The sequence below is a fragment of the Rhipicephalus sanguineus genome, chromosome 4 (genome assembly GCF_013339695.2).
Source record: "Rhipicephalus sanguineus isolate Rsan-2018 chromosome 4, BIME_Rsan_1.4, whole genome shotgun sequence".
Taxonomy (NCBI): Eukaryota; Metazoa; Arthropoda; class Arachnida; order Ixodida; family Ixodidae; genus Rhipicephalus; species Rhipicephalus sanguineus.
This window is the reverse complement of record NC_051179.1, coordinates 40,959,074-40,985,990: the sequence shown is the minus strand read 5'-3', so window position 1 is coordinate 40,985,990 and position 26,917 is coordinate 40,959,074. Positions and strand designations below refer to the sequence as shown.

Genomic DNA, 26,917 nt, shown 5'->3' with positions numbered 1-26,917 from the left:
GCATTTGGCCAGAAAACTTGTCTTTGTCATGAGCTTTGACAAAACATGTCTGCGTCAGAGCTAACGTCGAGATATTGGCTCCAGTGGCAATCTTTGTTTGGACAACTTCTAATGTCTCTTGCATAACATAGGGGAGGTACTCCTAGGTCGAGTAATGAAACGCAAAACTTAATAGAATTTGAACATAATATTTAATGTAATCATTACTATGCAGGTAGATTCTATTTAGGTTTCGTGCACTCTTAGTTCAGCCTAAGACCAACCTGCTGGACGTTCATGGGTGAGCTCACGGCAGGTGGCGGTGCAGGCGGTGGCATTGCAGTCTGTGTGGAAACCATGTTTGGGTGCAGCAGGCCCACACTTCTCCTCACTAATTCATCATCTCCACACAATCTGTGGGCAACAAAAATTAAGAAAGAAAAGAAGACTAAACGTTCGTCATAATGACCAGTACAAGATGCTGTAGGTACAAACTGTTTGCTGAACAACAAACAACCTTCACGACTGGATAAAGGTCTCGCATGTGATCCAGTTTGTGTGCTGCGTCTCTATATTGATAAAGAGACGCATCAGAAAATGTCAAAAGGCAACGGCAAAACATATGTGAGAGGGGCAGGTTAAATTTTGATGTCTAAATCTAACACAGGGCAAAGCCCCTGCTGTGCTGATTTGTCACGAATTCAACCCAGGCATAAATAATTGAAGTTTGCTAGTTCTGGTTTCATTAGACGTTCAGCGTCACACTATTTAGAGAAGTTTGAAGAGGTGAAAACCAACACGCATCTGTAACTGATGCTATGAAACGTTTTATGTGAAAAATAGATGATCATGCTACCTTAATAATTATGCGGGCCCTTGCCTTTTGTAGGCAAGAGCCTGCATTAAACAACCATAACAGGTCATGCTGGAACTTGGGAAATAAATGTTCGCTGATCATGACAACACCGCCGTTGCACTGTCGTCAGCGCACCAATGTGCCACGAAAAAAAAAAGAATGTGTTCCACGAACAACAAACCCGCGGAAGGCTACAGCGCACTAGCTGTATCTCGCACACAAAAATGAGTGTGGTAAGAACACATACGGTGCAGCTGATCCGCACCAATCCGCACTCGCGACCGCCGTCCATCGATCGCCGCACCAACAACCAATCACTTCCTCGTCGCCATCGTGGCGACGGCCAGCGGGACCCACAGCGTTACGGTCTGTGCCTAGCTTGGCCACTTCTCGTTGCCAGCAGCACCGTCCCTTTATTTCGAACTGGTGGCCGGCGGCCCTCCTAACGAAGGCGCGCTCGCCATGCCAGTGCGTGACACCGTGACTATCTATGTTCGCATTTCGCGGATATCCGTAGTACTTGCCGCAGCGACGTGGTCACGCGACTCGGCAGCAAACTTCGTCGTCGACTCGCCGTCCGTAGTTCAGGCCCATCCTCACGGTCCTAGCGGGCGGCACGCAGGCACTTCGGTGCGTTTTTCGCCATACTTCGTCGGTGAAGCGAAACAAGAAAGATAAAAAAGAGCTCCAGCGACGGCGCTCGTTCATTCCTCGTCTCGTGAGTGGAAAAAAATATAAGCTAGCGAGCAGCGCGATGTTCGATTCGTCGTGCGAGCCAAGCAACGTAGTAAAGAGGGGGGCTTGGAAAGAGCGGGGGGGGGGGATGGCAAGGGGGGGAGGCGACCTATGTGGAAACGCGCCCAGGCTACCCGGCTGTTCGCCCGTGCAGCTCGGATGAAGTAGGTAGGGTCACACGAAGGAAGAGAGAAGGAAAGATAAGCTCTAAAGGAAGGAAGGAGGAAAGAAGGACTAGACAAAGAGCGCAGTCGCGCACCACCTCCTACTGCCATCACGTGCAGCGCCGCAAATTAAAGAGATCCCCCATGCCGCCCCAAGCGGGCCACGTCGGCGGCCGCCGCGCAGGGTGGGGGCGAATGGATTTTTCGCTCCGCCCACAACCGCGGAGGAAAGGAGGTTGCGGCCAATGGCGAAGTGGCTTCCTTTTGTACTGTGCTTTTAGTTTCCTCTCCACATGCCTTGTCCTTCTTTTGTTTGTAGACGCTTTTTTTTTGCCCTTCCCCACTCCCTCTATCTTCGCTCGCGGCCTTTTCTCGTGAAGCCCTCTCCACCGCCGCTGGAACTTTCATCTATCTATCCACCAATCCATCTTTCTTTCCTCCTTCTCCTCTTTTGTGTTTATCTCCAGCTCCTTTCATCTTGAGTCTCGTTCTCCTTTCATCTTCCTTTTTTTCTTGTTCTTTTTCGCGAAAAGCACCCCTCGCTTCCCGTACTTGGATTGGCTTCGCTTCGTTCGCTTATTCTGGCTACGCGCAGCAAGCCATCCTTCTTTCCCCCACAGCACAAACACCGCCATCTGGCAACGTTTTTTTTTTTTCCCTCCACGAGACAACGAGACCCTTCCGCTGATCATACCTTACTTCTTTTCTTTTCTTTAAGTATTCCAAAAACTACGCATTTTTCCAGGCTCTCTCCCCCACCCACCCCTGCGATAAAGAGGGTGCACGGAGTTTTGCTATCTTTTATCGCATCTTTAGGTTATTCTGCGTCGAATTTCGTGCGGGATTTTAACGGCCCGCTAATGACGTTAATGACTCCGCAAGAACCCGACATCTGGTTCGCTGAGCTATCTGCATGCATAATAGACCGCAGTATTGGCGATCCGCTCTTCCAATTTTGAATCGAGCTTTTTCCCACTTTTTTTTTTTTTTTCGCTAGTATGTTTCTCACTATAACCTCTCTTGCACATTATTTTTTAAAATTTTTTTTCGGATCATTGCGCCACTCTATCCGTAGCGAGCAATTATTTCTACCTTTCCTTATTCGCTTGCTGAAGCGCCTGTGGATATGTGAAACGAGAAACTTTTATGGCGACGCCGTGCAGGCCGTTGCGCCGTTGGTTATTGGGACATTAGAAACGAATTTAGCGATCGCTCAGCGCGATAGCCGACGCCTGCGGCGCATCCGTCGTACGATAAGTGGGAGGGAATGATAGAGACATCGATGTTACAGTGAACAAAAAAAAGAAAAAAAGAAAAAGGCGAGCACTGACATCGCTGCGACGAAAACGTGAAACGAAAAAAGCTCCATGGGTAAAAAAAAAACACTCCAACTTGACTATCTCAAGATAGATGGCGCTAAGCCCGTTTCCGGAGTGCAAATATTTCAAACATGTACTAATAGATGGAGGCACCGCTACTATTACTGCGGGCTTCCATGCCTGGATCCCGCTTGGTAACAGCGTAGATTTTTCTCTTTTTTTTTTTTCGATGCAGGTTCCGGTGTTCCTCAAATTTCGACAGGCCATTAGTGAATCTAAATGCACGGCGCTTTTAGCTATCGCTACAGACACGCGCACGTGGTCTTTTAAAAGGCATTCATCGTCGTTCAAAAAGCTTCCACGAATAGCGAGAACTGGAGAACAAGGCGTGGGACATGCTGGCGTAAAACAAGAAACCAACGGTGCGGGGGTTGGAGGGGGTGGGGGGGGGGGGGGGAAGCACGCAGCGGTGAAACTTGCCCCCATCCCTAACAAGGATCCCTTGCGCACGCCTGTGTTCGAGCGAGTCACAAGCGGGCACAGATAAATGTTGCAGGTTATCGGCGTACATATATATTTAACCATTCGAACTACCGTTCCACGGAACATCCGCTATCTACGGTAAGAATCAAACACGCCCAGCGGCGTTGGTCCGATAGGGAACCAATAAAAGCAAATTTGTTCAGCCATGCATTCTTTGACACGCCACTTCTGTGCATCAGCCACATACAGGTGGAGAGCGTGGGAGGAAATGAACTCCGAACTTACCTTTCCCATATATCGTAGGGTAACCTAAGCTAATTGTAGGTGTAGCGCAGAAATTAGACACGGGACACAGGGGCGTAGCCAGGGGGGTTTCAACCCCCCCCCCCTGAAGTTTTTCAGTTGCGCTTGCATATATACACACGCACACATACAAACGCATGCACTAACATACATAAGGTATGGTTAACCCCCCCCCCCCCCACCCCCCCCCGTCCTCCCCGAGAAAAGTTTCTGGCTACGCCCCTGACGGGACAAGAGAAGGGACGAATACGAACGCAAGTACTTAGTTCAATTCGTTTTCGCCCTTAATCTTGTCTTGCGTCTAATTTTTGCGCTATACGCCTGCAATTGTATGAATCAGAAACAAGGGCAACTTCACACTGTCGGTAACCCAAGCACTGTTTCATCAGTGTGGCGTCATCAATTTTAATATATTTTCTCGTATTTGTAACGTATGCGAGAAATTCGAAGTCACTGTGAAGTTTTGTTTCTTTAGAAGTGACTGTACTCCTCCTTTTACCGGCACACATTTTAACTTATAGCCCCGAGTAGACGCTATCAAAATCGATGACGTCACCACGAGCGATAATGTATAAAGCAGTAATTTACTGATACGCCTCGAACTCTCCTCCGTAGCGAAGAAGCAAGGTAACAATGAGTGACTAAGGAGCGAATTCTCAAAACCTTTTTTATTTGTCAAGATCTCCGGTTATCCCGATCATCGGGCCATAATAATCATATAAAATAGACCCTTGCAGGAGAACGCATTTGCAATGTACGGGTGGTAGCTCGCACATGAATGCGTAACAGCAATGCGTTAAATGTAGCCTCGGAAGGCTGTTCTTACAAAAGGGCTGTCGTCTGAAATAACAGGCTATATTGAGCAATCCGATAATAACGACAGTTAACCAGGTTTTAATTTATTTATTTAAGAGTACTAACTTACTCCTAAAAGCAAATCCAGAACACACGAAAGGGCAGGCACAGATATATACAAGCACGTCGACACGCTATATACAAGCACGTTGGCAAACGCATAAGATCGTTGCCAAGGCGTCAATGGTGCCCCACAACAACATGACTTGCATATTCATCACGTCCTCTGAGCTAACAGTTGATGTAGACGGTGCTGAATACAATTTCTGGCAAAACGTACCACTGGAAAATCGATAACAGTGGATGAGTACTCTCGAGCCAATGCAGCTGTTACAGCATTCGTGATATAACCGTTACTAGCCCAATATCGGCAAATATAATGTCAGTATGGACATTCACTGGCCCTATGCTACCAACAGGTTGGCTGCCATACATTGGCACAATGCTCGCCCACTGCTGGTTTCGACATCGGACCAGCACAAGATTGGGGTGCACTTTGCCCAAATGGCAACACAGGGCCAGTGGTCGTGTGCTGCCAGGGTACTGCCTCGCGTTCAACAATACAAAAATACGATCGCTGTACACAGTAAAACGCATTAGCAGACTGAATCAAGCCTTCTGCGTAGGAAGGAAGTGGTGGCAAAGCCACTGCAGATAGGCGAAGCTGCCAGAATTCCTCCTGTCAGTAATGATATTTCAATTCTTTTATCTTCGCCATGTCGCGTTTCGAATCCGCCAACGCAGATCTTTGTATGTGGATGGATGGAAATAACTTTACTGGATAATCTCCTAGAATAACCTAACAGTTTCTCGCGATTCAAATGACCCTCTAAGCGTTAATTGTGGACAAACAGTCCTGAACCTTCGTTCCCCGCGTGTTGTCCGTACTTTCGTAAGTTTTAGCATTCCATCGGGTGCTACTGGGAGTTGTGAGTGCGAGAAGTCTGCGTTTCTGCGAAAGTGAGAGCATCAATTCGTAGCCACAAAACGTGTAGAGTACTTATAGAAACATCGAACAGATACAGTGTAGAAGAAGAAAACCACGTGAAACACTCCTACGCTACCACCTCTGAAATCAGTAAGGTTGAAAGCTGGAGTTTTCGGTATGCGACAGTCATAGGCGTGCGCAGAGGAGGGCAGCCCCCCCCCCCCCCCCTAGCCACCTAAGCAGAGGGGGGCGTAAGGTCTGCCCCATACATTGACTTAATAGGGAGGGGGGCGCCGCAATGAACCTTCGCCCCCCCTGAAGGGGAACCCTGCAGAAAATTGCGCGGCACAGACAGAAAGACGAGGAAGAAGAGTGGGGGGGACTGAGGCAAGAGTTTGGACTGTTCTTACGTACGCCATGTTGGAACGGTATCGCGCAGTGCGCTAATAAAGGCTGCAAAGATTTCCCACAAACCCAGCGCACGCCTATGGCGACAGTAACAGCAGCACACACAGCCTAATAGAAGCAGCAGCAAAATCGGGCCCGCATATTCACGACGATTATGGCTGCACTCAGGGAGCCTTCATTGAAAAGGTGCACATTTTCTTGGTACCCCTGGTGGCCGATGACGGCTATACTGAAGCGGCAAATAAAGAGCTCCATAGCGCCCTCTGGTCAGTGACGGTAGCACTTTGACGAGGGACTAAAGGAACAAGAAAGACTCGCAGAGATCGGACTGGTTAACACGCATGGTATTCCACGATGTAAAATAAGAGAACGTAGAAATAAAGAACAAATGAAAGCAACCATAGCAGTGCTCGATATGGCCCAAGGGCAATGCACAGAGAAAATAAAAGGGAAAGAAAGCAGGAACGAACGGCAGAGTGGGTACGAAGCGGCCAAGCCCCCGAAACTATGCAGCTCGGTATTTCGCGCCCGCCTGCGCGGCGCGTTGCATCGGAGAAGCGACAGCTCACGCGGTCCCGCCCGTTCGTTGCCAAGGTCCACGGCTTATCATTAAGAGCGTGCTGGGCGCGCGCGCGCGCTCTCGGAAAAAGCCTGCATTATGCAGAGGGACGGGTGGTAGGCACGCCGCGTGCTCAACGCGACGCAGCCATGCGATACAGACAGACGGGAGGAAAGCAAGAAGTAAAAAAGAGCGTATAATAAAGGGGGCAAGAGGGGGAGTATGAAACGTGTCAGGCGCCAGAGCGAGCGCGCCAGCCGTCCCACCGGCGGCTTTCTGCTGGCCTACCGCTCGGCGCGTGACGTCACGCCTCGGGACCCACCCCTCATTGGACGGCGGGGAGCGGCGCTGGGCCTTCGTTAGTTGGCTTCGTGCCCTGGGGCGTCCTTTGGCCGCGCGACTCGCCTTCCAATAATCAACGTCATTTCCAAAAGGAAAGAAGAAGAGAGGGCGATAGGCGAGAAACAAGCCGCCACTTGCGAGGAGGGGGGCGCCGTAACAGCTTCATGCCGGGAGCCAAGAAAAACTCAGAATAAGAAAAAAGAACCCTACGCAGTCCCCACGTTCACAAGCCAAAAGGAGGCCGCGCGGAACCGCAACCAAACGATGCAGGCGATGCGGGAAATTAAAAAAAAAAAGAGGGGAGGGGAGGGGAGCACAGGACCGGTGACGAAAAAGAGAACGGGCCGGAAAACTTGGGGGAGGGGGAGTTGAGAGAAGTCGGATGGAGAGGAGACAGAATCTCGCATAGAGAAACACCGCGAAGGGACGCCGTAAACTAAATGAGGAAAAACCGAAATTAAAGAGGGCGAGCCAGAAGTGGTGGAGGCAAGAGAGAGAATGAGAAGAAGCCTCTAGCAGGGGGTCGATAGCGGCAATGGAAGGGAGAGAGAAAAAAAAAAGGATTCTTTTTTTCGATCCTCCCCGCCCGCCTTCCCCGTCCGTTAATCTTCAATCTTCTTTCGTTGCCGGACCGAAACAAGAAAAAAATAACGAAACCGAGTTATCTCTGAAAAAAACAGCCGCGGCGGCGACCCCCCCCCCCCCCCTCCTCCCTCCCTTGCACTTCCGTCTCACACGCGCATCGTCTCAAAATGCATCCTTGTTCGTCGTCGTCGGCAGAGAGCGGGCGCGGCGCGCTCCTCCCTCATGGCGGAGAGAGAGAGCACCCACGTGCTCGCGGCGTGGTGTGCAACCGGCGGCGGGCGTCCTCGATATGAGGTAACGATCGTTATTATTATTTATTCCGCCATCGGACGGTGACGATGCCCGCTGGGAGGGGCTTGCTGCGAAGCGATCGCCCTTCTTTGCTTCTTTCAGGCACTTTTTTTTTTTTCTAGCTCGCTCGCCCTGATGGAAGGAAGCTTCGTCTTATCACAATGGCCCGTTGAACCGCACCCTCTCTCTCAGCCTCCTGCTGCCTCGCCGTCTTCCCTCGCCGTTTCGGTGTAGCGGGGACATTTCGTCCTCTTGTCTCCAATTATCGGGCTCGTCATTATCCCGTATCGGACACTCGCGGTGAGTGAGACGGAAGCACACGACGTGTACGGGGATGGCGAGTTTGCGGTCGTTGCTCGTCGGATCGTCAGTCGAGTCCTGGGAAGGCAGCATGAACTTCCACAGAGATAAATTGGTTGATGAAGGACGTGAGTTTCTTCTGGCAAATAGAGGCAGCGCTCGACGAACACAAGGAAGTGGGGTTTCTTAGCAGATAAAGACACGCGCCCTCGAATGAGATGAGAAAAATTTTGGAACAAGGAATGTCACTGGAGCCAACTGCTGCCCAAAAGAAGACAAGTCCACTTTGTCGAAGCGTTGACTACAGTGATGCTCCTTCTAATAATTTTTTTTTTTTTCATTTCGTCAAGACTCTACATTCCCCTGAATGTCTTGTTTGAAGCGCAAGAAGCAGAGGCGTAGGTTTTCTATTGACCTATAGAAAAGGGAGAGGGGGGGGGGGTCGATTAAAGCTCGGGCTTATTGGGTATTGAGTGAAGTACACAAAATAGATCGGTCATTATTGAGATCGAGATAAGAGCGCACCCTTGTCCACCAGTAACTGACGACTAGCTGCTAATGAATGAATTTACTGTCACGTCGCAACTAGCATACATTGGTCCAGGCCCGAAACCTCCATGCAACAGCGGCCTTCATTTCGCATTATTTCGCGTGGCTGTACACGGAGAAAGATGCAACAAAAAAGAAAGAAAAAACAGGGAAATGTCAATTTTGTGTTTGCAGCGGAACATTTTAAAAAATGTTAGCACTCGAAACATGTAATCTCAAAGCTATAGCTTTGAGATTACATGTTTCGAGTGCTAACATTTTTTAAAATGTTCCGTGTACGAGGAACAAGCAAAGATCTCAGGCTTGTATTGATTTCTAAATATAACGCACTATACATATTGTCGCACAGTCCTTGCGTGCCGGGCTGAAAGTTACAATTATTCGCTACATATGGAACTTCGGTGCATTCTCGTTATGAAAGATACAATTATTCGCTACATACGGAACTTCGGTGCATTCTCGTTATATTCCAGTTGCGCCGTTCATAGCATTGAACGACTGCAAGTGGGGGCGGTTAACATGTGACAAAGTGGTCACGTTATACTTCTGAAGTGTATAATGGAAGTTCATCACATGCACACAGCTTCATGCGTAGAGACACGGAGAAGTGCAAAAAAAAAAAATGATAAGGCTATCGAACTGGCCTACAAACTTAACACTAACGAAGATGCATAACAATGTTTATTACCTGCAGGTCACCACACAATGCACTAATTCCGCATTTTGAACGCGCTCAATCTTCAAGTAACCACGTTATTTTTTTTCTTTAATTTAAAACTTAACGAAGTGAACAATCAGATTGCAAATTAATATAGCGGTTACTTACAGGACTATTTGTTTGATTGTGTATATTATCATTTTTATTCTCCTCTGTAATGCCTAAGTGTTCGGGTCTTTGCAGCCAAAAGATATGGAATAAACATCACACTTTTATTTGATTCCGGAGTCCCATGCAACTGTAACGGTGCTCACTCGCACACGAGAGCTGCTGCATAAGGAGTTTCGCGGGGAGCTCTTCCTTAGGAAACTTTACCACTCCACTCACCAAGAATAGACAACACTGCCATTGACTGATACTTCTAGCGGTAGCACAGTTTTAACTACAACATGACACGCTGTTTTCGACTAACGTTTGCAGTCCACGCACTGGAAAAACATCTTTCACTGTGAACAAGTCACTCATTTGCATACGCGAAGAGAAATGGTGCTAAACCCCTCACAAGTATCGTAAAGGTCACTCAAGTGGAAACAACGAATCAGATTAGACTGATATAACTTAATCTTTGAAAATTTTATCGCCAATTTAGGCATCATAAGTTCACCACTGCAAGAGAAAATGATAGGCCGATATTTTAGTTTAAGAATTCCACGCCAAAACTTCAGCACCTGAACATCGGTGTGACGTCACTGATTTCGAGTACTTTCCCTCCTATTTCATTGGCCACGTTATCTCAATAGTTTTCCGAAACTTGCCGAGTAAAGCAGCTGGCTCCGGCAGAGCACGAATTCATTTTTACCGACTGAGACTTACGCAAGCATGTGACGTCACGGCGACTTGGACTTGGTTCGAGAACCTGTAGCGTCATGTCACGGCAAGAGCGGCGCATTTTGTACAACAAACGGGTCAAAATCGTTTTTATATCTTCCCCTTAATTTGTGCAACGTGAAAGTTTATGCTTATGGTAATAACTTGCTCCGCCCATACGACACATCTTGAAACGCGTGATTTGAAAGAAAATCATGCTAATTTATAAAAATGGGACTCTAATGCAGAAAATAACTCGATAGTAAAGCAGACCGCCATGTAGTACATGCGATCGATGTTTAACGAAAGGTAAGCGACGTCAAGTCCATTTTACACGGGCATTGTACATGTGACGTTGTAAGCAAGTGAACGAAATAAAAATAGCGCCACACAAACGAGACTGCCCTTTCATCAATGCACTGCGGTGCACAACACTGGCAATACTCACGTACGCATCATGAGGACAGAAAAAATAACGATGAAAGATATTATTTCATTATAAAGACAGAAGAGTGGTTATCGCTCCCTTCGCGTCGAAGGGGCGTTAGAATGTCGTCAGTTGCACCAAAATGGCTTGCACGACAGTTGTGCAAGTTTGCAGCAGAATCGAATTAAAAATAACAACACATAAATAATAAATAAAACGCGCGTCATCGAAATCACGCACTCGCAAGACCTTTTTGCTTCCCGTTAATGAACAACAGAGATCCACAAAAGCCCCATCAGCTGCCAGCACTTGAGATAGTAAGTTCAGGTGATGTACCCCGTCTGGGAACAGCGTCGCATATAATATCCAGAGCTACGCCGATGGAGTGGTCTCAGCTGTACTTGGCATGCAAGAGGCTCCCATCAATAAATCACTGAAAAACGCTGTCAGCTGCAGTGGCGTAGCCAGGAAGGGGCGCACCGTGCTCGTGCACCTCCCGAAATTTTCTGCCGTGGGATACAGAGCACAAATTGACACTCGATCACACTTGCCTGCCTGGCACCCCACTTCGGTTCAAGGACGTTCCCCCCACCGAAACAAATTCCTGCCTACGCCACTGGTCAGCTGTGACAAACCGCACCGACGAACATCACACACGTCACAAACCGCTCACACAGGGCTGCGAGCGCCAACACAACAGCTAGGAGTGACGCCACGGCAATCTGAAGCAGCGCGAGCCGACGGCAAGCCGGGCGAACCGGGCAAGCCAGCAAGCAGCAATGTGACCCATCTACCTTCTGCGCATGCGCGACCTTGGGCGATACCACTTCCCTCCCAGGGGGAAAGCGCCCGCGTCGCCGCCGAAGAGGCGACGGCGGTGGACGCGCTCGCTTCTGCGCATGCGCGACCTTGGGAGGAACCACTTCGTTCGGGGAGGAGGGAAGTGGGCCTCCGTTGCAGCACGCGGAGAACTTCGAAACGATAAAGCAAGATAAAAGGAGAGGCAAAGGAGCAGGGAATGCCAAGGGCGTTGTCCGCATTTTGTGCACTTCTGAGAGTTCCCTCGTCGCCTGAAGCGGGGGCCATGGTGTGCTTTCGCCGGAGGGGCGTACGTTGTGTTGCCGCTGTCGTCCCAACCCTGGCTGGGTGTGTCGAGAGTCCAAGGTACAACCCGATATCCAGACGGCGGGGAGTTTGGGTGGGGGAACGGAGAGAAAGTGAGGATAGAGAGAAATGGGGGCTGCCCGGCGCTGGCGGGCGGGCGGGCTTCCTTGATTGCAGTCAAATTACGGCCTAGCCAAGAGGAGACGGCCGACCGAGAGCTCCCCCTCCTTCTCTAGCTCTCGTTTTGTTTATGCTTTTCTATTGCGTGCTTTCTTTATTTTTTTCTATTCGGTGTGGAGCTAGGCCGCACCACGCTCTGGCGCCGTCAAAATGTTTTGGCGCGTGCGATGTACCGTGCGGAGAGAGGCGGCTACCGCCCCCCAATACACGAGGCTGGAAGGACGGGAGACGGCGCCAGATAAATCGACAGGAGGCACGAACAACTTTCATTTCACCCGTTGTTTTTGCGCGCCGAGCATTGAGAAAAAAAAAAAAAGATCACGTTGTCACGGGAGGTATCACGCCCCCCAGTGAGCCGGTTGTCAAAACCATTCGAAAGAAAATGCATACCGCGTGTGTCACTCCTTCCATGTGCAGTTGTTTATCGAGGTCATGTCCTGATCGCGGAACGAGCACAAAAGTATTTGTGAAGCGCAGATGCAAAATTAAAGAAAAGAGAGGGAGAGAGAGAAAAGAGCAAGCCTAGCGCAAGCAACCGTGAACATGTCGCTATACGTAGTCGTGGCTTTAAATTTACAAGATGTCTATCAAGTTCCTCGCACACGTATGAAGGAAAGAAGGTCACTTTTAAGGGCTCGTTATTCCTTGTTAGACACAATATTAATGAGAACTAACAGACAATAATGCCAAGGAAAGTATAGGGGGTGTTATTTGTAGTAATTAGGATATAAATGTGAAGAAAGTAAAGTGGACGAAAAGATAACTCCCCTCTCCTCCGATCCCGGAGGAGAGGGGGGTCAGGTGGGCCGATCTCGGAGTGCCTCCGGGATCGGCCCACCTTTTGACCACGCGACGGTGTCACGTGATGACGTTATCATATCACGCCACCCTGTGTGACGTCACAAGTTTTGGTGACCTGGGACATCATCGGGTGACGTCATCACGTGGTGATGATGTAGTTTGCATCGCTCGTGTTGACCGGTGCACTTCTCGCGTTTGATGAGGCATCTAAGGCTTCCGCCTTGAAAACAGGGAAATCACCCGTGCACATCACGCATTTTTTTTTTTTTTTTAGGGAAAACGCATTCGTTCCAGGCACAGCTCAGAGACACAACTCCGAAGAAGCGCACGAAAAGCGTGTCGTCACGCAAGCAATGCCGCTCTTGAATCGGTGGTCACGTCCACGAGATGACGACGAGAAAAGCCTTCGTTTCAGACGTCACTCCAGCAGCTGATCCAATAAGAAACGAGAAATGATAGCACACAAAGAAGAAGAAATCTCTACGCTAGAGTCCCCCGTGCATGCGTGTCGCGGAGCGGCTGGCCCGTCAGCGTGTCGCTCCTGGAAGCGAAGTCGACGTGCGCAGCCCTTATTTATGCATCAGTGCGGTGACGCTACCATCACAATCTATCACCAGCGCGACGGAGCCGTTACTGAGCCCCGCCGTCTCCCACTGATTCTTTTTCTTCCTCGACGGTGTCTATCTATCGCGTATATAGAAAGAGGAAGCGGGGACAAAAAATATGATGATGGCGATATCTATACGACGACGCGGTAGCAGCTATATGAGAAAGGATGCCCGTATTTTCTCGTTCACATAACGGCGTTCGCGACGGTTGTTCTGTATATAAACCTCTCTCTTCAACCTCACGGAATCGACCGGTGCCAAGAACGGTCTATAACGTATATCCGTGACGGGTGAAATTTGCGCTTGATCATCACTCGCGCGCCCCCACTCGCATCACGGCGGCTCTTCGTTTGACGCTGGTCGTCGCAAACATTTCTTTTTATATATTTTTTTACCTTTCTCTGACTTCTCATCGTCCCGTTGCCTCACGTTGCTTCCTTGCCTTCCAAAAGCGCTGACGTCGATTATTTCAGTTTTTGTCTCCTATGAGAGTCATGTCGCGTGCCGTGCTTCCATACCCTAAAAAGCGCAGTAGCGTAACTTCCGGTGGCCGCTACCAGAAACTTCAAGCATGACCAGGGGCGTCCGCAGAACATTTTGCAGGGGGTTGCATCCACAGAAGAAGGGAGGGGGGGGGGGAGTATCCAGTACAGGCAGCCTCTCTTTCACTGCCGTGTCATGACCAGCAAGATTGGTAAATAGTGTGCAACGTGCAAAGTTGGCAGGCAATCCTGAAGGCCGTGAAGGTCAGGTGCGAGACATTGAGTGCGCTAATCGAGCTGTGTAGCTTATTGAAAATATCCGAAATTGCAGGGCGCACACCCCAGCAAAACGACCGCGGGCCGCGTGTTTAAGACCCCGGCTTTTGGGTATGGAAACGCGTTGTGTATACACTGTTACCTGAGAGCTCCCACATTCGTGCGCATTGAGAATGCGGAGCAATCGCGAGTGCCTGCTCAATCATCAGCATCGTAAATGTGATGCTGATAATGGACATTCAAACTGATTCGGAAGGAAGAACAGTGGGAGCGAACGAGCACGGTGTCGAGCAGTTTTACTCTGATAGCCAACCTCTTCACGAGACCGCAGAGGACTTCAAGTGGTGTAAGCGTCCGCCTCCAGGTAATGGGTTCGATTCCCAGAGCAGCCTGACACCCAGCGGTTCTTTGTAATGGAGGCAGATGTGCGCCGACATGGCACTCGGTGGATCTCGAAAGCTGCCCTTTCCTTTTTCTCCTCCATACTTTAACCGCGCAGGGTCACGGTTCACCTAATGTCACTAACAGCAACGAAAGTGTCGGCAGCGCGCGCGCTCCTCGGTGCTTTTGTCAATGTGACCAGAAGACGCGATGTAGCCTTTATTCGCCGCCTCAGTATCGCCGGCATCGGCTGCCAGGGATATCACGAAAATTGGGAGTTCGCTCGACTGATTTTGCTGCTTCTACTCGCTAGGTGTTCGGGCGCTACTTTAACATCTCGATAACTCCACTGCCGGGTGCTATGGACGCTTCAGCAATAGAGTCTTTTAGCAAGTTACGGAAATACGGTACGCAAATACGGTAAGGCAGTACGGTACCACTCCTCCTTTCCCGGTAGTTGAGCGGCCAAAGCACAACCAGCGGGAAAGGAGGAACGCTATATACCGTACTGCCTTACCGTATTTGCGTACCGTATTTCCGTAACTTGCTAAAAGACTCTAATGCTGCACGGTACTAAGCGAGATATACGGTAACGAGTCGTCGCGGTAACGAGACCGACACCAGGACGGAAAGGAGGACGGGGAAAAGAAAAAAAAAACAGCGGGGGGGGGGGGGAGGGGGCCAGGGGTCATTTGTTGCTTCCCCCTTCGAAGTAACCAACGAGGCGGTGTGCCTCTTCTTAGAAAAAGAAGCTCAGAAGATGAAGCTGCGCGGAAAAGATATATGAAAGAGGCCGACACCAAACAGGCTCACCTTCTGCTTACCCTCTGCGCCTCCCTCTCTCTCTCTCTCTCTCTCTATACCCTCCACCCTCGAAAACCTGACGCACACAGCCGACGCTGGAAGGCTGGCATGGCTGGCTGGCTCTACGGAAGGAGCCTCTTCCTTCCCAGCGCCGCCACGGTAGTACACCACTATGCAGGCCCGACCAAGCACGCACACACTGCTGAAGGGAGACCCGCGCTCCAGGCACGAAATAATAAAGAAGCCATTAGAGTCGAGAGGGACCCACGGTCGTATAAAAGGTGGTGGGGCTTCGGCGAGAAAGACCTCTCGCACAACAGCACCCCGGTAGAGTCCGACACAAAGCGCTGGACACATGGTGCGAATTCGGATGCGATTCGTCGTACGGCTGTTCGTGCCAACAGCCGCATCCGACAGACGCCCAACAGGTTCCATCAGCGTGCGGAGACGATTCGCACGCCGCACGGGCATCCAACTTGCTGAATGTAGCCGCGCGGCTGCCGCGTCGGTCTGACGGCCGCAGCCAATGGCAGCGCGGGAGACGCCTGACGTCACGCCTCTGGTGGCGCGTTTGTTGCTTGTTTGTTTGTTTGCGCGTTTGTTGAACTACGTTCGGACGGCTCCGATCATGAAAAACGTTGGTTAAACTTTCTTTCTGACATCAAATAACTCATGACGTTTGAAGTGTGTCATTCGTGCAAGGCGGCGCCCGTTTTCGAACCACTAGCGAGATATCGAGCCGCGATGGAAGGCCACTTCGCAGCTAACAGCCACACCGGCCGTCTCGGCGAACCGGCCGGCTTTGCTTCCACCGTTGCTCGTCAAATCGAGGTCTACGAGAAAACAAATTGCGCATGTAAACGCGTGTCATCAGCGTAAAAGTTTTAATCGTGTTGATAAAAATGAGTGCTCGACGATCAGCTCGCGTTTGATCGCGAACGGCGCTAGCGACAGCGTCCGCCTTGCTAGGCCTACGCTCGGTGTCGTGACAAGCCTACTCTCGGAGTCACGAGTGAATTCGGTCTGTTGAGATGTTTGTCGCTTGCGAAGGCGTAGCTTTATTGGCAATGTTCTTACAGAACGAAGCGTGGCTGCGTAAGGTTGTTTGTTTTGCAGTCAACGAAGAGGATGCGATGTCTTCCGAGCGTGCAAGCCGGGGTGCCGTGTGTGGGCGGAGCCTGCGCGCTGATTGCTCGTTCGCCCCCATGTGTCCTGAATCGCCGTACACCGCGTGCGGCGTCGCACGTCGGATCGGATGCCGAATCGCACCATGTGTCTAGCGCTTTAGCCGTCACGGAGGAAGCGGCCGCGGCACTTCACTCCCAACACCGTCACTCCGAGGCCATGCTTTTAACAGAAAAGCAGCGAAGTTCACAGTACGTAGTGCGCGGCAAGCAAGCGTCGTTGTGCGGTGGGGATTTTGCTGGAACCGTGCAGACCGCTTCGAAAAAAAAAAAAAAAGCGCCAACACGACGTTCGCTTCGCAGTCTTTCATTGTAGAGCAGGGCGCGTGTCTTGATGCGCAGAATGATGGGAAATAAGTTGGCTGTGCAGGCACGGACAATCTTGGCGGAGGGAAAGCGATCACGTGACCATGCATTGCTTTTCTTACAGAAAAACCATAAGGATCAGGACTAAAGGTGCTAGCGTGCACCTGACTGAGACCCCGACCTCCGTACAATCTTTGCTCCGGCGAAGCGAGATAAAAGGGAGTTTTAGCTTGTAACGTATACTTCTTTACGTTACCGTGTTACCGGATACCGGATGGAATCTGCGCATGCGCGAACCTTTACGGAACGTAAAGGTTTACGGAACGTAAACTACTCGCCGGATAGGCTTTACGTTTACGTCCCTATCTCGCAAATCCACCTTCGTTCGTGGCTACTCGCGATATCCGCTTTGCGGAGACTCCAGCCGCCGAGTCAAAATAAGCCGAAGTGCGAGCGCCACTTACGATCACCTTATTTCAGCCGGATTACCGAGCCTAGAGCGACCTAGAATACCGAATCCGCAAACGTAACAAGCCCAAAGACGCTGACATGCTGGATAGGTGGCGCCATCTAGTGGGGTCAAGGTGTACCAGGCGAGCACAAAATTGTTATTGCAGAAACATTGGGCATTCTACTCTTAATGTAAATGCCTTGCAGCGGCATTATTACGAATGAGTTGCCTTTTTAATCATTTTTCCCCCTCGAGAACACTAAGCAAAAACAAACGTGTGCATGATTGTGGTTGCGCGAAGCGTCACAAGATGTCGACACCATCGCCCGGTAACCTGGTATTGCTACACACCTTCGCTTATACCGGGATACTGCACACGCTAAAAACCTCTCTTATGATTTTGCCGCAGCGTAATTCAATATTATCTAAATTGAATGCAGTTTAAATGCTGTTATCATCACCACTTAGTGGTTTGCGCAAACGTGAAGGTTTACGTACGTACGTAAAGGTTTACGTTTGGGCAGCTAAAAAACTGTACTAAAACTCGAGTTCCGGTAAAACGGTAAACGTAATCCGGTAACGGTAACGTAAAGAAGTATACGTTACAAGCTAAAACTCCCTAAAAAAAGAACAGCATGATCACGCACTTAAACGTGATCGTTGTGGCGAATAGTAAAATATAACATATTAGTCAATCTGCAAGAGCAGCGCGAGTAACTTAAGTGAAATAAGTGACAACGTTTAGCGTGACCAACCCCAACTAGCATACCTTTTGTCGTTTTACCGTTACGATCGACTGCGCGCGGTGGAATTTTCAAGAACAGTTTGAGCCTGTTGGTATACATAACGTAAGTGGAATAGCGCAGACTTAAAAAGGGACGTAGAAATGAGGGACGGAGTCTCACTATGGATAGTGGAACCCCAGATCATGATAGATGGCCGGCGTCCCCCTTCCGCAGACTTCACATATTCTTACAGTGTGTTGTATGTGCGCAACTTTTTTTTTTTTTTTTTTTCTATTCACTTATCTACTCCAGAAAACGGCACTTATACGATGTTTACGCGAACCGTCCCCCCGACTCGCCAGAACGTCGTTTGCGCTAATTTACGTCTGCAGGCTATAAGCAACGCGACAAATAACAGTGAAAAACATACCAAAAGATTGATTAAGAAAAGTCTTTCGTTACTTAAACAGAAAAATGAGAGAGGGAGAGAGAGATCCGGAGCGGAATACGAAATGGCCAAACGCAAGAAGCACGCAATGTGCGCGAACATACAAACTGCCCGACGATGACGACGCAGTCGTCATCCTCCTCCTCTTTCATCTCTGGAAACATTCTAGCGCATGATTCTTCATCGCGTGGGTAATATTAACAATAAGAGCAGCTAGAATTCGTGCGCGTGCGGGCTCCGCTGAAGCGTGCGAGATATGTCTGGAGGCAAATTACGGCGCGTGCCGCAGCGTATCGCACGCACGCGCCGAAGAGACCGCATGCCACGCGCTCCTGACGTTCCTCGTCCCTTCCCAACGAACGAATCTAACAACTCTCCCCCTCCTCTCCACCATATCTCCACTATATAGACTCCATTCCCTTTCTCCAACCTCTTTCCATCGAGTCCTCCCAATTCCCTTTCCCACAGAGTTGTGCTGCCTTCACTAGCGTTCCCTCTTCAAGTCATTCGCTGTCCCTTCCCAACTACTCAAACAACTCGCCTCTCCACCTCATCTCCGCCATATTTTCTTTCCCTAGATTCCACTCCCTTTCTTTCACCTCTTTCCATCCAGTCATCCACCATTCCCTTCCCCACAAGAACGCTGAACGGTGGTGCCTTCACTAGCGTTTCTTTCCTCAAGTCATTCACTGTATACACCTACATCCCTTTCTTCCCAGTACACCCTTACTCCCCCGGCGATTTAAAGAAACGAGCGGCAAGCAAAATAAGCAACCATCACGCGCGCTTTCTGCGGCATTATATCCGCACAAGTGCACGGCATTGCAGTTAAAGGGCCTCCGCTTCGCGAGGAGAACCCCTCCATTGTTCCCCCTATCAAATCGAGAGAAACCGCGGCGTCATTCCCATATCGCAAACAGCGTCCCGAAAAGTACAGCCACCACGACTCGCATCCTCCAAAATATAACGCAATGTCGTTCCCCACGCGTGGTTAAAATGCGCAAAATGCAGGGAATAATGGAGGGAATTTAGAGAGCAGTGAGCGGTAAACACACAATGAAAAAAAAAAAAAAAAAAACTAATCTACGAGCAATGGCGCTCTCCCCAAATGCACGCGGAAGAAACTCTATCTGTTTCTGACGTGCCGCGCCTCGTGACTTTTATTTATATCTTCTTTTTTCTGGAGTGCTCACAAACAAGGCCGGTGTCGTCGGGCGCGGTTACATAATCGTTATCTCGAGAGGCCGGGCTGTTTTGAAAGACGAGGTGGCATTTATTTTTGTTTATTTTTAGAGAGACTTTTGCGGTATATGCTCAGTTAGCGAATTTCTTTTCGCGCAGGCATCCTTTTATTTCGGGTGCCATAGTGTCCTCGCGAACTCGTCGAGGACAGAAGGCGAAAACAAACAAGCGTGTTTATAATTTTGTTTGCAAGAATCGCCACAAGATGTCGATGCTATCGTCCGGTAAGCCGGTACTCCGTAAACTCCTTTGCGTAACCGGAATAACGCACAAGATAAAAAAAAAAATCAGCCAGTTCCACGCCGTGAATACCGTCGAGCAGAGATGCTGTAAGCGCGCAAGTCTAGTCTCAATCGAGCATCATCATCACGATCATTTAGCAGCATCGTCATCGCCATTTCAGCATCATCATCATGATTTCGCTTTGTTTATATCTTTATTCACTCCTCCCTCTGGTCACTTGACCTGCGTGACGCCTACTACTACTACCACTACTACTACCACTACTACTACTACTACTACTACTACTACTACTACTACTACTACTACTACTAGGACGACGACGGCACAGGGTAGACGAACGCCTCTGTCGCACGGACAGCCTTAACCATGGTTAAGCTAACTACGGTTACGGCTAACCACGGTTAGAGTACAGTGAACTGTAAACCGAGCTACGCAACCACGGTTTCCCCTCACAAGCCGAGGAGCTGACAAGATAGCGAACAAGCTGCGAGCGCACCGGCTGTGAACTGGCGCAAGTTAATCGGCAGCGTCGCGCTGTTTGAGGATTTTCACGAAACGCGACTGCAGTCGTGGAAAACAAGGTGCGCCGTATAGAACGGCCAACAACAAAGAATATTCCGTGCTCGGCGGGTATAGCGAGAGGGTACACGTTTCTTGACGGGAATTGCCGTTCGCATTGTTCGTGTCTAGTCGCAAACACTGAATATGTAGTCGAACGTGGAATCTAACGCAGGTGCAGAAGTGCTGTATAGTACCACGAACCTTGCCGAACCTGTGCCCAAACTTCTTGCTAACGACATGATGAGCACGTGATTTCGTCGGCTTGCTAAACTGAGCTAACTGAGCCCGTATGTAGCAATGGCAAACCCGCGTTCGCGTTAACTGCGGTTAATCCTGTAAACCACGGTTAAATATAACCATATCCGTTACAGACACGTATGGCAATGCAGGAGAGGCAACTTCGCTCACTTTTACCAGCTCACAGAACTCGCGAAAACACAAAGGAAACACGACTACGGAAGAAGGCCCCTGTGGACACGGGCACGTCGTCTACCCTCCCTTGTCAACCGCAAACCAGTTGAACGAACCTCGTACGCCACGGTTTTAAAAGGCGTCCCCCCCCCCCCTCTCAGGAAGAACCGAAGTGGCGACCCTTTGGCATCCTCCAAGTTGACTCGAGACTTTGCTCGAGAAAAGCAGCTGCAACGCGCTCTCCGAGATAAGACCGCGCAGTTATCGTCACTTAGTTCTCATATACGTGGTCGGGACACGCCGATAAGAAGGCGCGCGGCGAGACCTTTACCGTAATCATTCAGTGCCGCCGGTTGTAGCCGCAAACCTGTCTTATAACTATTCCCAAATTCGCGGCAAGCCAACGACCTCGAAATAGAGCTTTCGAGCTGGGTCATACTTAGTTAAATGCAGCGCGAATTAAACGAAGGCAAAAAGACACACGGGAGGGGCAGACCAGCGACCTTCACGTACGTCCGCAGACGTTTTTAAGGAATAATCAACAGCGTGTTTTAAACGCTGGAGATATGACTTAGCGTAAAGCTTTATACACTCATCCCAAACTATGCGAAAAAGCAGGGTCTAATAACGTGCCTCTGTAAAGGGAAGTAGCTGTACGAGGCGCCCTCTGAACCAACCACAGATTTCGGAGGTCATGCAGGGACACGTGCATTCGCACGATGGCCCTCCTTACGAAGACGCGACACTGCAGACAGCTTATCTGATTAAGAAAAAACCTGTCCGTTTCGCGCGAATCTTGCACCCCGATTCCGGGCAATAAACTGAGCTGGCCTGGCAGTAAGCGCTTGTCACGATGGTGATGATTACGAAAGAAGTTTATCTATAAAGTCCAGCGAAGTTGATTCAGGGTGGCCCTCAGCCCCGTCCTAGGTATCGGCCGCGAGCCCCTTGAGCTCGGGCGGCTTCCTCGGCTCGCTGGACGGCCCAGAGTTGGTCTTCTAATGCGGAACTGAGCAGAGCCTCCTCCCAGCGTGCTGAAGTTCGAGACTGCCTCCTCGTGGTTTCAGTGCGCTTTGTCGTCTAAGCTCGAGCACTCCCATAGTATGTGGCCCAGTGTTGCCCTTGCATCGCACATCTTACATTTGTCTCTCAAATAGAGATCAGGGTAACAGAGACGAAAGATAATTGCAGGTTTGGGTAAGTGTATCGTATAGTCAGTTATTTGTTCCGTTTTACGCTGCACCACACGTCCAGAATTTGAGCTATTATGGCACATTGATTACAGCATGGGGCTGCATTTGCGCCGATGATTGGATCCCTTTATGAAACTTCCAAGTTTCGTCACCACGAAACGCGGTGAAACTTGGCTCCCCCTAATTTCCAACAAGCCAAAGGCTCCACCCTTGTGCCCTAATGGAGAACGCTGCGCAGGCCAATGTGTCTCAGCATCGTATATATATAGTCGTTGGCTGTCAGAATGTCACAGTGCTCCATGGCGTGTATACATAAGGTATAAACTCCTGAGCGCGCTGGAAGTGGCCGTTGGGATTTTCCTGGGCGCAATCGACGACCAACCCGGTTTTAGCACGCCGTTTACACGTGCTGCGGCGACGAAAAAAAGGCGTCCACGCGAACACTTGTCCCAGACAGTCATTACGGGAAGGCAGCACGCGCTCGCTCATTACATATACGGAACGCGTGCTGTCCTCTCTCTCTCTCGAGGCATCGCTTCGATGGTGCACAGTGCAGGCCAACTTGCCGCCCGGCTGAGGCGTAATTTCGCGCTCCACCGCCGAGATGGGCGATACAGTGAGTTATAGTGTTCTCCCCACGCCCGAGAGTTTCCTATCCCCTGCATAATATACGACGTTAGCAAGGAGATAGGCGCCCGGTACGCGTCCGGAAGCCAGGTGCTGCTGTATAAGGGGTGGGAATTCTGCGAAGAAGATTGCACATACAGTATATACACCAGGGATATACGGCACCGCTAGTTCCGTTTGCAACCTCCGATCTAGGTCGCCTGCAATAGCCACGTGTCACTAGGGGAAGTTTCCAAGGGCTATTTCAAGTCGACGGCCTTGGATATTGTCAAACGACTCGCCGCGTGGGTCTAGTGGTTATGGTGCTCGACTGCTGAACCGAAGGTAGCGGGATCGAATCCCGGCCGCGGCCCGTATATACTTAGATTTAGGTGCACGTTAAAGAACACCAGATGGTCGAAATTTCCGGAGCCCTCCACTACGGCGTCTCTCATAATAATATCGTGGGTGTGGGACGCAAAACGCCAACAATTATTATGGATGGTTAAACACTATATCGTTAAGAAAAGCTGACCACGGACCATTTGGTTAGCCATGACCAACTTTCTTTGCGCAAAACTACAAAACGTACTGGATACGGCGCAACACACACACACACACACACACACACACACACACACACACACACACACACACACACACACACACACACACACACACGCACGCACGCACGCACGCACGCACGCACGCACACACACACACACACACACACACACACACACACACACACACACACACACAACTTGCGCTGATGTTCTTTGTGTGTGCCTTTTCTCGCAATAGGTCTCGTGGTTTTGCTTAGAGAAAGTTAACCGCTATGTATCGAACAGCACGAATGAATTGCGTGGTCGTATGCCCTACAAGCACTGGCGTAGCCAGAGGTGAGAGGGAGGGGGTTGAACCCCGCCGCTCCCGAAACTTGTCAATTTTGCATGTGTATATATACACGCATGAACATATATACATAAATTGTGGTTGACATCCCCCCCTCCCCCTTGAAAAAAATGTCTGGCTACGCTCCTGCCCACAAGTACCGCGATAACCAACGCCATGTTACGAAGCCCTCACACAAAACTGTGCCACCCTTGCACCATGTTTCGTTATCATTGCGGCAAGGGTATCTGTTTTGCTCGCGGGGACGAGGAAAACGACATGGTCGCCCTTTCGTTCTGCGCAGCGCGTTCGCCGACACGCTCGCCGCTGCAGTGCATCGTGAGGTCCACGCCGCCGGGGAGGATCATCTGAGTCACGCGCAGCAGCCGCCGTTCGTTACGTAGCTATGGAAACCCCTCTTCCTCCTCCTCCTCTTCCTCTCGGGGTCCGGAGGAGAAAAGGGGGCTCCTCGCTCGATTTCCTCTCCTGCACGGACCGCGGTTCTGGGCGTTGTGCGTGCGCGCGAGTCTGTCAGTGTGCGTGTGTGCGTCTGAAAGAGTGTGTGCGTGTGAGTGAAAGAGATAGAGTGTGTGTGTGTGCATGTGCGTGATTGTCGGAGAAGGAAAGTGACGTGTGCGTGAGAGAAAGGAAAAGACAGTGCGCGCGTGCGCGTGTGTGCGTGATAGAGAGAGAGAGAGGAAGAGATTTTAGCATTCAGAGTGTCGTCCCTCCGAGATATTCGCTGGCCACCCGATATTTACCAGACCGGACGTAAATACGGTGGAGACGGGAGCCCACGTTTTGTAACGATCCATTTCATTTCGAAATATTTATCGCCCCTCATTACCTCGCGAACATTTGCGACCCCCGCGATACGACCGAGATCGACGGACATTTGGATGGATTTGCGATGAGTAATATATATATAGGAACTCTGTTCCAATTCAGTTGCGGTTCAAGAAATCCGCGCACTTGAGATGATTTTTTTTTTTGGCGCCATATATAGGCGAAGACGAAATGCGGCATAAATGATTTGCACTATAAATCCCTACCATAAACTTCCTTACAATTCCCCGATACCCTGCAATGTCACCCGCCACGGTACTAGTGGTTACGCTGCTCGACTGCTGGCCCGAAGGTCACGGGGTCGAAGCCCGCGGCCGCGGCGGCCGCATTTTCGATGGAGGCGAAAATGCTAGAGGCCTAGCACTTAGATTTAGGTGCACGTTAAAGAACCCCATGCAGGTGGTCGAAATTTCCGGAACCCTCCATTATACGGCTTCTCTCATAATCATATCGCAGTTTTGAGACGTTAAACCCCAACAATTAATTATTACTCTGGGAAATCTCGTTTCGGCCGAGACTCGAGGCAAACGCAGCATAATGATCAGGCACTGTCAACATGAGGCCATACCAGTCGTTTTTTGTTGATAAATTTTTTTCTATACTTATCACCCATGGCAACGACGGTATGAACGGTACCAGAGATAACGTACATGCTTGACGTCCTGCCAGCCACTGACGAAGGGCAGAAAATAAAATGGGATTAAATGTTGAAATTTCGACATTTAAAGTGGGCAAATGGCTTCGCAGCGAAGGCATCGAAAAAAAAAATAATTAATAAAAAAGCGCACAGTCATCGAACATGCGGGACGAAGTGCTTGCGCTGTTGGCCCCGTGTATAAATAAATATAGGCGGCGCTCGCTGCCTGAGCCACTCACCAGGCTGTTGGCTCATAATCCTCCTGGCGGTGTCCTCGGAAGCTTGCCCCTTTCTTTGTCTCTCTCCTTCTCTTCTCGTCCTTTTTTCGATGCGGCACACGCTATCCCGCTGCACTGGTATAGTGGAGTGGTGCGGGGTTTTGGGGCGTGCGCTTCGGCGATGTTCGTAGTGTAGTTGGCGGGATGTCCCTGCAGGAAGGGAACGAGAGAAAGCGGCGCATTCAGCGATTGGTTCGTTCCTCTTAACCCCCTCCCCCCACACGTATCGCACAATTCAAGCATACGAGTCAGATGGGATGGAGAGAGAGGGGGTGGAGGAACAGCGCGCAACATCAAAGAAATACAAACTACCCTGCTTGAAAGAGAGAATGAAAGAAGGAAAAGCGAACTATAAGTGGAGAGGGCGCGCAGCAAGGACAACGAGTGATAAGGACGCGCAAGGAAAGTGGCAAGCCCACCCGAGGGCAAGGACGACTTCAGGGTGGCGATTAAAAAGGAAAGGGTAAATAAACAAGGGCGCGCTCTTGAAAGTGGGACGCCCCATTCGTGCTCCACGGCGCTAGCTCACTTGTTGCTATAGGTGAGAATGACGCGCTTTCACGAAGCCTTCTCCCCTGAAAGCTAGCTTAATATAATGTCTTTTTTTTTTCCTTTTCAGGTTTCTTACAGCGATGTCCAGTGAACACGCGTGTGCAGGTAGAGCACTTTGTTTCAAAAACAACGTATACTGAAGTGCACATGGAATCTATACGGAGTGTGCCAACTCTGCGACGTATAGACAGACTTCGCACGTGCCTCTATGCGTCGTCACATGAGCAGTGCAACTTGCACCATCGAGTCATGCCAAGCCAACCACAGCCTGGGCAGATATATATGTCACAGAAAACACGTTGGCTCAACATATATACATGCTGTATAAGTATACCGCGTCCTTACTATTGCAAGAGAACCGCGATAGGAGGACGCAGAGCTGTTCAGAAATTGACACGCAGTGGAGAAAAAGAACTAGGAAACTCACCAGTAAATATACGGCTAGCAGTGCGGGCGATATGGCAACAAGGAGCATTAAGCGGAAGGTCAGAGAGGCGGAGAGAACTTATTGGATGGCAGCGATGGAAAAGAAGCCGCCTCTGAGTAACTACCGAAAGGGAAAAAAACGAAATAAGGAGGGAAAGGTTTTATGATAATTCAGGGGGAAGCGCTTTACTGTTTGAAGCAAGGTCGGGCTGCCTTAGAACGCGTAGTTATAAAGCGAGATTCAGTACCGAAGAAGAACAATGTACATGCTGCGGGGGAACTAAGGAAACTATGGAACATGTACTGATTGAATGTGGCGATATTCACCCAGGTATACGTGTGGGCACGAGTCTACAGGAAGCCTTGGGTTTTAGGGACAACAATGGAAAGCTGAACATGTCCGCGATAGAAATAAGTAAGAGACGGTTAGAGTATTGGTGGCAGAAAGGTAGAGATAAAGTACAAAAATAAATAATGGGGAAAAATAAGGTCATTCTGCCTTAAGAGGCAGAGAGATGGACCGTGAATTTATATTTTTTTTTGTATAATAACATAGATTTAATCAGTGTGGATAAGGTATTAGGCCAACATAAAACAAGGAAGGTTTTTTTTTTTTTTTTTCGAGCCTGGTGGCAGACATGTCACCGCCCCGTTACAAAAGGGACGCTCA

The 26,917-nt window shown here is 49.8% G+C and overlaps 1 protein-coding gene across 3 annotated transcripts in view; it reads right to left on the bottom strand.

The window, feature by feature from the left end:
- LOC119389808 (E1A-binding protein p400) overlaps nucleotides 1–26,917 on the bottom strand; it is a 236,564-nt gene that overhangs the window by 20,665 nt on the left and 188,982 nt on the right. For all 3 annotated transcript variants that reach the window (XM_037657195.2, XM_037657198.2, XM_037657197.2), the window contains exons 4-5: nucleotides 25,231–25,419; nucleotides 264–393 (exon numbers count right to left, since the gene is read on the bottom strand). In XM_037657195.2, coding sequence (XP_037513123.1) covers nucleotides 264–338 — 75 coding nt within the window. In that variant the 5' untranslated portion in view covers nucleotides 339–393; nucleotides 25,231–25,419. The remainder of the gene's footprint in view (nucleotides 1–263; nucleotides 394–25,230; nucleotides 25,420–26,917) is intronic.